Consider the following 11,175-nt stretch of genomic DNA (forward strand, 5'->3'; position numbering starts at 1 on the left):
GTACGCGCATGTTATAAGATTGTACAGTTCTAGCATAAAATGAGCGAACGAATAAACCGCATTACATGAGGATGGCTCCCTGAACTAAATGGAAAGTCCACTTTCTGAACGGTAAAAGTCCAATGTCTTGTATTAAGAATAAATCCAAAACGCTGCTACACTTGCAGGAGAAGTATGGAGGCAACTGGTCCTCGCATAAGAGACAGAAGGTAAGGGTGTGATCTTATTGGCGGCACAGATAAGTGTACTCCCTAATTAATGCACTGGAAAAAGAAAATGAAGTACTTGTGCGCTCTGTTCACGTGTGCTACAAGTATTATGCATTCCCATGAACAGTGTAGATTAACTATGGAGAAATATAATTAGCCCCTCATCAGCGTTATATGGCTCGAGTTCAAATCAAATACGCATACATTACCATAAAAGTGCGCGTGCGTGTGCGCCTCAGATTTGCTACGTAATGCTAACACATTTCTTTAGCAGTTACAGCTAAATCGCCATAACATTTTTGGTTCTTTGAAATGAAATGAGTGAAATGTGCGAATAAAAGCACGCAAATGTGTACCCGTATAGACTCGTGTAAAGTCCGCACGTCCTTTTTCACAATTTTGACCCTTTTGTTCAAAATGGTGCCGGCATAGCCAGCGACTTTTGCCCGAGACTTACGTCCGAGGTCAATGCGTAGCTCTCGCTATCTAGTAGCGGCATGCGGAAGTACGCAGTGCGCGGCATCGGGGCACCAAACGAGATTGCTTCTCCATTGGAAACTTCTTTACAAATTTTGGGCTGCCAAGCTGAGGGTGCGGCCCTTAAACGAATCTACACGGTATATAGTAACACTTCAAATAACCGATCTTCACCCGGTACAGATGGCCATGGAGATTGTCGTGACTCCAGCCGAAGAAACGCCCCTGACAGAGGAGAGTCGGCACTCCTCGGACAGCTGCTCACCGCCGCCGCAGATGATGTGCAGCAACAATAGTTACGTGGGCGTTCACTCTGGCGCCTTCCTGGACATGCACAGCACCATGGAGGTCTCCACGTCGGTGGTGCTCAGCTTCTGTCGGGAGAAGGTGCTCCGCCACTACTTCCGACTCCTCGCCATGGTCGGCTGGCGGCCCCTGGTGGACGCCAGCGAGCACGAGCGCTGCCAGCCCGCGCTGCAGACGCTCAACATAATGTATAACGTGGTGGTCTTTGTCCTGCTCGTGATGGGACACCTGCTGCAGTACGCGTCCTGCTTCCGCAGGGACGGCATCGTCAACTACCGATCGCCGGCACTCCACTTCCACACCCTCAAACACTACGGCTGGGTCGAAGGAACTGACGCGGTAATCCTGACGGCCTCCGCTATATTTTTGAAGGAGTGAAATGAAGCCGAGCTTATCAGTAACTCAGTATCAGCCGTGTACTTACATGAGAAATAATTATCTGGCTGATAAAGCTTAGGAGAGCGTTATGGAGAGTTCCATATGAAGAGCGAGTACGTTTTATTTGCAGGAAAGGCAGAGGTCGGCCTGAGCACGCGCGCTTTCGCCTGCTACCGTGTACTGGGGTAGTGAAAATGGGAGAAAAAGAACTGACATTTCGGCAATATACTGTAGCAGTAAATAAGATATAGGCCAAGGTGTATTCCTAAAAGAGCATAAAACTTCACTTCAGGCTTGTAGAAAAGATGAGGAGGTGAATGACAAAAACTTGTGCATACACAAACTTATTTTCATTTATTTTTACGATGTCCTGTGAGTAGGGCCCGCTATTATCCTCAGGTGCAGTACTCTCGTTCCATGGTGAAACTACCGCAGTGCTCAAAGTGATAATTTATGCATAAGGAGAACCGATAACGTTAGTACTCGTAATACTGAAATTAACGAGAAATGCATACGCCAAAGCAGTTCGTTATCTTGACGCACGCGGATCAGTCAATAACGAAAATTAAGCCTGGGAATAGTTTGGTGACGGTGTAATTGCCATTAAATAATATATTTTTGGCGCCTGACTTCGTCTTTTCATTGCAGACATGTGGAGGCAGCTGGTTCGCCGTGTACGTCCTACCCGCGACAATGCAGGTCTCTGCGTACGTAATCGCCTTCGTGCATATGCGCTCGCACGAGAACGAGCAGTTCCAGGCGCTCGTGGAAAAGGTGTTCCTGCAGCTGACCGCCACCGGCGTCTGGAACGCCGCCAGGAAGCGCATAATGCGCCGTCTCCATGCAGTCTACGCCGCCGGAGTGCTCTGGATCGTCGCCTCGGTGGCGTCGCAGGTGCTCAACATCTACGCCGGTGGCACGCTAAACTTCGAGTGGATCTACGTCTCCGAGGGCGACGAGGACGTGCACTACTTTCTCCTCGTGGCGCTCGTTGTGATGCTCATGTTCCACGACGTCGTGGGCATGACCATCGCCACAAGCTACGCCATCCACTGCCAGCTGGTGCTCGTCTATCTGCAGAACATGTCGCAGGCCGTGCGCGAGAGGCGGATGACGTTCCTCGAGTTCTACCGCGGCGTCGGGGAGGCCCGCAAGAGCGTCAGGTATCTCAACAAGACGCAAGCGCTGGGGGTGACGGTGCAGACGACGTGGGTAGCCTCTAGGACGGTGGTCTGCTTCTACGCCCTGCTAGGCACGCCGTGGACGCAGTGGCAGCGTTTCGTGGCCGCCTGGCTCAACGTCGCCGTCTGGTTCTCGCTCCTGCTCATTCCCCTGGTGCAGGCAAGTCGGCTCAGCTCTGTGTGCAACCACGTCAGGGAAGTTGGGCTGGAGCTGCTGGCGCGCCCTTTCGGCTACGCCAATGAGCCGCCGTCGGACCTGGACACGTTCCTCCTCTTCACGTCGTCCCTGAGGATGCAGGCCAAGCTCTGCGCCCTGCCCGTAACTAAGCGCACGGTCGTATTCGTGTTTCTGTTTCTAGGACTCAGCTTGTTCATATCCGTGCAGCTTGACATCGTTCGTTTCAGGCCTTAGGCGATGCTTCGGAGACTTGTGCTACAGCGTGTTAACTTAAAAATTTGTTTTCTTTGTTTGTTCGTCTTTCTTTTTCATTTTTACAATTTGCATGTGCTTAAAAGGAGCTTAACGTTTTGCAACTTGCCCTAAGAAATTTGTTGAAAAGCCGCTGCAAACAAAATTTTCATAGCGAGCTGTCCGATTTGAATGTTACTAAAGATACGCAGCGTTTAGTTCCCAATCCAGTTTACTGTGCTGTTTCTGTTAGCGCACAGCCAATATCTCATCCCGTGTAAGGTCGTCGGTAAAAGCGACCATCACAGGTGGCTAGCAGCTGTAGTGGCAAAATTCCCGTAAGCGGCGCTATGTTTAAGAAACCATCGACAGCGAGAGTTCAGGGCACCACTGCTCGGAAAGTATATGTAATGGCCCATTTTCACTCACAAATATAAAGGAATGACGCAGAATGCCTTGTTAAAATGCCTCGGCGAAAGGACAAAAAAGAATTGCAAGCGGATAATGACTCTCTCAAAGAAGACAAGATTCAAGAGAACATTGCCATCGGTGTGCTCCTAAAACCATAAAGCTGTATCGTCATGAGCTGGAATCTTTCCGCTTCGGCCACCGGTCATTTGTGCTCATAATTGTTTTTCAAGAACTGTACCTATTTTATCGTGAACCTTTCATTTCTGTGAACATCTATTGGTTTTATCAGATTAAATGCATTTCAAGTCCAGGAATCCGGGACATCTACTTCTGCGGCGAAGCCGCCCCTGGAGCGATGCGGTCGGCGTAACTTAATGAGAACCATTAAATTTACAGCGAAGCTGTATATACCTCTACCGTCCAAGGAAATTTTCATGTCGTAAGCAAAAAAAAAACACATACGTGGGCCGATCCCGAAGATAGTGCAATGCCGGCCCGACCCGCGGCGGAGGTGCAGTTCGCCATTAAGGGCCCCACATACACAGCTTCGCCGGTCATCCTTCTTCACAGAGTGGAGGGGCACTGAGTTTTCTTAAAAATTGATTACTGAGCAATGCCTCATTTTTCGCAAATTGAACTCTAGGCGCTTAATCCACACAACGGTCTGTTGGAAGCTCGCTTTGGTGGAGGTAAGGAATACACGCTTTGACCGCTTGAGAACGGAGCGTCGGCTGTCTTTATTCAAAAGTAAACAGGTTTGCCGAGTGGCAGTGGTGTCGCCCCAGCCGGGCAGCCGCTTTCCTTTTAAGACAGAGCAAGGGGCAATGGCCGCCACGGTGGGGACAGCGAAGTGGCGGACGGTCGCTACAGGTCTGGCGCTATATGTTACGCCTAGTGAATGGCTGAATTTTTTTCCTGGGACACTTTTGTAGACCCGTTTTAAAAGCATGGGACGATTTTTTTTTAAATTGCACTCCAGTGGCATATACTCTAGGTGACCCTCTATATGCAGATCCAGTTTAGCTTTATTCCACTTGCTGAATTTTTTTTTTTTTTCGTGGGGCGCTTTTGTTCGGCTACTATGCGGCAAAGCAGCACTATAGTGGCATAAGATTTGTCTGTCGTTGTACTGAATGAAAAGGGTTCGTCGGTCGTGTTAAAACTCATGTACTCGAATGTACAGCTATGATGCATATCCGCGCCCTAATGTATAAAGAAAGATGACATTGCCAGGTACTGCATCAAGCAGCGGAGCGAATGGCTGGTTGAACTAGTTCAACAATGTGGCCTGCTGAAACTGGCACGATGAAGTCAATAGTGATAAACCATTTACTGGAACAATGCTAGTTTTGATTCGTGCACGTCGTCACTGAGGTCATTCGCACTTTTATTAAATGAGTATTTTGATTAACATTGCTAACTGATAACGCTGAGTCTACCTTTGATACAGCATTGCGTCATTGATATCGCATGAAAAGTCAGTCACAGTGACTCGATTATGATAACTAGGAGCAGCACGACTGAGTTATTGATCACGAATCACTTTTAGTATGACATTGGTGTCATTTATTCATATACGTCTTCATTGATATCAATCCAAAAGTTATTAAATTAATATTTCATTGGTTATCGCTTCTGACGGATTACGCCTGGTTATTAGTGATCGCTAGTGACCCGCTAAGTTCGATGTTCTCGTAATTTATACAGTATAGCTTAATGGACATCAAATGCAAAGTCATACAAACACTGATTTAAATACAACTAAGATGGTAGGGCCCACCCGCCGTGGTTGCTCAGTGGCTATGGTGTTGGACTGCTGAGCACGAGGTCGCGGGATCGAATCCCGGCCACGGCGGCCGCATTTAGATGGGGGCCAAATGCGAAAACACCCGTGTACTTAGATTCAGGTGCACGTTAAAGAACCCCAGGTGGTCAGAATTTCCGGAGTCCTCCACTACGGCGTGCCTCATAATCAGAAAATGGTTGTGACACGAAAAACCCCATAATTTAAAAAAAATGGTAGGGCCGAGTCACTAGTGATCACAGATCGTTTCGTATGAGTGTGGTAGCCTTGATTAGTGCACGTCGTCATTGGCATCAATCAAAAAGTGAATACATTAGTATTTTTAGTTACAATTGATGACGCCGAGTAAATAGTTGGAACTAGTGATACGCTACGTTCGATGTCTAGTACTTTCAAGCAGCATAACGTCATGGATATCAAATGAAAAGTTATAAAATACTAATTCCCATATTACAAGGAGGTGGTAGGCATGAGTCATTAGTGATAACGAATCACCTTGTTTAATATGACAGTAGTAGTCTTCATTTATTCATTGTCATTACTATGAATCAGTTTCATTAAACTTCTTTTGTTCTGAATATCTATCGGACATAGTGATCACACGGTAGACATGGTCACTAATGATTAATTCAGTGTTTTAATTCAGCTATTTACAAGTCTTAACTTCATGGATATAAAATAAAAGGTAACTCGAAGGGTGATTCAACTGATAATTACGAACAGAGAAGTCGGAGTCGCTAGTGACTACAAATCACTTTTCCCTAAAATTGCCTTTATTTAAAGGCAGTCGACAAAGGACAAAAAATGTCAATTAACAAGCAGTTAGCTGAACAATATGACTGATACCTAGAGTGACTAGTGACAGTGATTTTGCAAATTTTGTCAGGTATATACAACCCATAACATTAAGAGTAACACGTGAAGAGTTATTGACAGGGAAAATCGCATTTCTACTGTGGCAGCTATAGCTGTCGTTCACCAGTGAAAGCTATTGAAGTGAGAATAAGTGAACGAGTAGCTCAGAAATATTACAAATAACGTCGGGTAGCTAGTGATCACTAATAATTTTGAGCAGTTCAATGTCCTTGCATTCTTACGCAGCACAGTATAATTAACTTATGCTGTGAAATGTCAATCAATGGCTAATTCATTTCATATAAAAGGAAATGGTGCGAGAAACAAGGAGCCGCAACACGCTGGCTGCCTGCCTCTGGCTGACGTCAGCAGAATGTTGCCTGGAGAAGCGTGGCTATCCGCACGCGGAAGCCTCCCAGTTACGGTTTCGCGTGCTCTGATAGCCGAATTTCCTCGTGCCACAGTTCCGCGAGCAATCGCATTTTTTTCCTGCCCCAGAAAATTATATAGCTTGTACCTAAAATTTGTACGGATATCTGTCTCCAATAGCCCACATCAATGAGCCCGCTGAAGTTACAAGCTTAGATGTTTTATTAAAGCTTTCTTAAGTATCTACTAATTGCCTCGTGTCACCTGTCACCCTGCAGTCGACATGTCTCTAACGGAGCCGTCCTTTTGTTTCAAAGCAGCTACGTAAAAATATTGCTGAAAGTTTTCGTAGAAACACCCGGTATAGGCGCACTGGCAGGCAGGCAAGGTAGTGTGCTAACAGCTCTCGAAAACGTTTAATTCGGATGCTTGCCCATGCACCGGCGTCTTTGTAGCAACAGGCGGGTTCAGCCTGGCGATCAAGGCCGGCAATTGCTCCACCCCTAGCCAACCTTGGTTATAACAGATTTGGTTATATTAGTGTCGTACAGCTGGGGCGTGCAGGCCGTGTCTTTTCATGGTCCTGCAGAGTCCCCTTGTTGGGCTCCATGGTGGGTGGCTGGCGGCGCTGCTGAATTTTCGCATATATCTATGGCAAGTTCTTTTCCACGACTTCCTGATCGTCCTCATAAACAAGGGCGCACCGAAGAAGTTTCCAAGTTTTTTGACCGAAATATTGACAATTTTCCAAGATTTCTTGTAATACATTAAGATAAAAGAGTCAGATTGTTAAACCAGGAGTAGCGATGCTCTGCTTAGAATCGGCTCTCCGCAAGTCGTGTGTGCCCAAAATGCTGCTTGCCTTTGACAATCAGATTTCCCGCCTTAAGACGGTAGGGTTAATTCCCTGACTCGATGGTAACGCCAGTGGTGGAAACCCTCCTGCAGAAGGTAAAAGTATCTAGGTGCAAAGCAAGGGTGAGGACGACTACTATGGCCGTAAGACCTGAAGTGGTACCGTATATTCACAGGGTCACTCAAAACCTAAGGAAGGTGGCAGGCAGGTTTGGAGTCCCCCTTGTCTATTCAGCCCCCTTTAAGCTGGCGCGGCTCTGCCCCAGCACCTCCCGCGATCCTAAAGGAAGGCAAGGCTGTGGCAAGAACCATACCAAGCCGTATGCAAAATGCAATGTAGGACTTGTGTACGGAATCCCCTTGGCGTGTGGCAAGTCCTGCATAGGGCAGACAGGACGGTGCCTGAATGATCGAGCCAGGGAACATGAACAAAGGTTACCGAAAGATGAATTGGCGCACTTGCTTGCGCACTGCAGTGCCTGTCACTGTGCACCTCTTTTTAAGGAGATAAAGATTCTGGGGAGAAGCGAGGACCAGACTGCAGGCGAATTGATGGAGGCTTATCACATAAAAAAGAAAGGCCAAGACTGTGTTATAGTGGCACTTCCATTAGGTTGTTTCAATCGGAAATAGATTTTTTTGATAATTGGTTGCCCCGCTAGGCTGATGAGGGTTCTTGTTTGCTGCGTTCTGCGCATGTTCTATTTGTCTATTTATGCCCACGGGCTGCCGTGAATAAACCAGTTGAAAGTTACAGCCCGTGTTGTGTTTGTGTGTTCTCTTCCGCTGTCCCCGTCTTTATTTTCGGTCAATATGATATGCTACAGGCCAACAGCGCTAACAATCTGTCTGTGCAACGTTTTAGAAAAATATGGTAAACTGGCGCCTAATCAGCTTCCTAGAAAGTAACAAACTAGATCCCCTTCAATGCGGTTTCCGAGGGAGAAGGTCGACAATAGACCACCTTGTCCGCATTGAGTTAAACATTAGAGATGCGTTCATTCATAATCAGTTTTTACTTTCAGTATTTCTAGACCTAGAGAAAGCGTGCGACACGACATGGCGATTCGGTATCCTCCGCGATCTTTCTGCGATGGGCGTCCGTGGGAACATGTTAAACACAATTGAAAGCTATCTGTCTAACCGCACTTTTCGCGTAAAAGTTGGTAATGTTTTCTCTAAATCCTTCACCCAAAAAGCTGGTGTTCCGCAAGGAGGCGTACTTAGTTGCACACTGTTTATTGTAAAATTGAACAGCCTGCATAGAGTCGTTCCACGCGCAATGTTTTATTCCGTTTATGTTGATGTACAAGTAAGTTTCAAATCATACAACATTGCTATCTGTGAACGACAAGTGCAGCTTGGGATAAACAAATTGTCTAAATGGGCGGATGAGAACGGCTTCAAAATATACGCCCAAAAGAGTACCTGCGTACTCTTCTCAAACAAGAAAGGGGTAGCACCCCTGCCTATAGTATTACGATCAAGGGAGATCAGCTCTCGGTCAGCAGCCAACATAAATTCCTGGGAATCAGTTTAGACTCAAAGCTCACGTTTATTCCCCATATTCAAAATCTGAAAATAAACGTCTGAAAACGATGAACCTCCTCAAGCTTCTGTCACACACTACACGAGGTAGCGATCGAAATAGCCTTCTGAACTTATATAACAGTCTTGTCCGCTCGCGCCTTGATTACGGAGCATTAATTTATAATTCTGCAACACCAAGTGCATTAAAAATACTAGACCCCGCCCACCATCTGGGTATCCGTCTCGCGACCGGTGCTTTCAGGACAAGTCCAACCCAGAGCCTCTCCGTAGAGTCAAATCAGTGGTCACTTCATCTGCAGCGGTCCTATAGCAGTTTTACATAGTTTCTGAGAGTACAAGCGAACATTGAACATCGTTGTTATTCAACCGTAAACGATATCGCCGCTGCTACGCTCTTCCACAACCGACCTGCAGGGAGGAAGCCGTTTGCTTTGCGTGTGAGGAACCTCATTGAGGAAATGGGTGTTCCACTTCTTGAACATTGTCCGATGACTCAAGCGAAACTGTTACCGCCATGGAACTGGCAGCTCATAGACTGTGATATGTCGTTTGTAGATGTCGCGAAGCGTGCACCAGAGGCACATATTAAAATGCATTTTTTAGAACTCTATTATAAGTACTCTTGCACTGAGTTTTACACGGACGCTTCCAAGTCAGATGCAGGGGTTTCTTACGCAGCAATCGGCCCATATTTTTCACAATCCGGTGCACTGCACCCGGAAACTAGTATATTTACGGCAGAAGCCCATGCACTATTGTCGACAGTGAAGTATATAATAAAACCAAAACTTCGAAAAACAGTCATATTTACAGACTCTCTAAGCGTCGTAAAAGCCCTGAAGTCACTCTGTAAACACAAAAACCCTGTACTTATGGAGCTCTACTCCGTTCTGTGTAGCGCATACATATCTAACCAACATATCATTATATGCTGGGTACCTGGCCATAGAGGCATTGAGCGAAATGTTCTAGCAGATCAAATGGCCAGATCAACTACATCGCAAGCTACTCTTACCACTACGGTCCCTGCTACTAATCTGAAGCCTCTCTTACGAAGGAAACTGGGGAACCACTGGCAACGCTTGTGGGACGCGGAAACAAATAAGCTGCACGTGATAAAGCCACAGTTAGGTTTCTGGCCCTCCGTAACAAAATCACGGCGAACAGATGTCCTATTCTGTCGACTGAGAATAGGACACACATTTGGGACCCATAATTTTCTACTTTCTGGAAATGAACCTCTAACCTGTGGTATATGTGGCGAGAGGCCAACCGTGCTCCACGTCTTACTGGAGTGTGTGGAAGCCGAACTGAGAGAAACATTTTCCTCTTGTATACCGTTATTACATCCCTCTTCACCCAGCTATGTTTCTTGGTAAGGAACCGCTTTTTAACACCAAGGCAGTCCTCGGTTTCTTAAATGATGTTATCTTACATGTTATAAGTCCATTAAATTCGTAGAGCATCCTCGTTCCAGAGGATGCCGCTGCGATAATTGTTTTGCATAGCACATGCCTCCAGGTCCTTGTTTTTCAAGGGCACAAGGAGGCAGTAGTGCTCTAGCCAAGCTTAGGATCTGATATATTTTATACATCGTATCATTTATTGGAATGCATCTTAATGTTCATAGTACACGCCATATGTCATCGCCACAATCTTATTGTACAGATTTTACTCACCTTAGAGCGACTATTTTTTAGGCTCCTTTACAGCCACGTCACTTCAACTTCATAGAATCCATCACTACACTGCGAAGTCACTAAAACTGGCATGGCGCTCTTTTGCCATACCTGGCCCTTGCGCCAATAAAGACCACACATTCATTCATTCATTCATGATTCCTGGGTATGTCAATCAGTCAATCAATTAACTTAAGGTTTATTGATAATATTTGGGGTTTTACGTGCCAAAACCACTTTCTGATTATGAGGCACGCCGTAGTGGAGGACTCCGGAAATTTTGACCACCTGGGGTTCTTTAACGTGCGCCTAAATCTAAGCACACGGGTGTTTTCGCATTTCGCCTCCATCGAAATGCGGCCGCCGTGGCCGGGATTTGATCCCGCGACCTCGTGCTCAGCAGCCCAACACCATAGCCACTGAGCAACCACGGCGGGTTAAGGTTTATTGACGAGAACACCTCGTTGCTTATATTCATAACAGATGACTTAATTATGCTTAAGCTCATTTCACACTATTCCCACCCCAGTCTTCACAACTGTAATCACTAGTGACTCAAATGTTTCAGTTCCTAGTTATGATAATTGAATAACTCTTTAAAAACCTTTCACTTGATATTCATAATGTTCTGATTTGTAAACAGTCGAGAACACTGAAGTGAACATAATTACTAGTGATTACTAGTATTTCG

General features: G+C 46.1%; 1 protein-coding gene across 1 annotated transcript; it reads left to right on the top strand.

Moving 5' to 3' along the window:
* Positions 1-884: 884 nt before the first annotated feature.
* Positions 885-2,979, top strand: LOC142577850 (uncharacterized). Its single transcript, XM_075687313.1, has 2 exons — positions 885-1,331; positions 2,019-2,979. The coding sequence occupies exons 1-2, from the start codon at positions 963-965 to the stop codon at positions 2,961-2,963; spliced, it is 1,314 nt and encodes a 437-aa protein (XP_075543428.1). The 5' UTR covers positions 885-962; the 3' UTR covers positions 2,964-2,979.
* The last annotated feature ends 8,196 nt before the right edge of the window (positions 2,980-11,175 follow it).

The sequence above is a fragment of the Dermacentor variabilis genome, chromosome 1, assembly GCF_050947875.1.
Source record: "Dermacentor variabilis isolate Ectoservices chromosome 1, ASM5094787v1, whole genome shotgun sequence".
Lineage (NCBI taxonomy): Eukaryota > Metazoa > Arthropoda > Arachnida > Ixodida > Ixodidae > Dermacentor > Dermacentor variabilis.

Coding starts and splice junctions, on each gene's coding strand:
- LOC142577850 (XM_075687313.1), top strand. CDS start 963: ATGATGTGCAGCAACAATAGTTACGTGGGCGTTCACTCTGGCGCCTTC. Junction 1,332..2,018: donor GGGTCGAAGGAACTGACGCG/GTAATCCTGACG, acceptor TTTTCATTGCAG/ACATGTGGAGGCAGCTGGTT.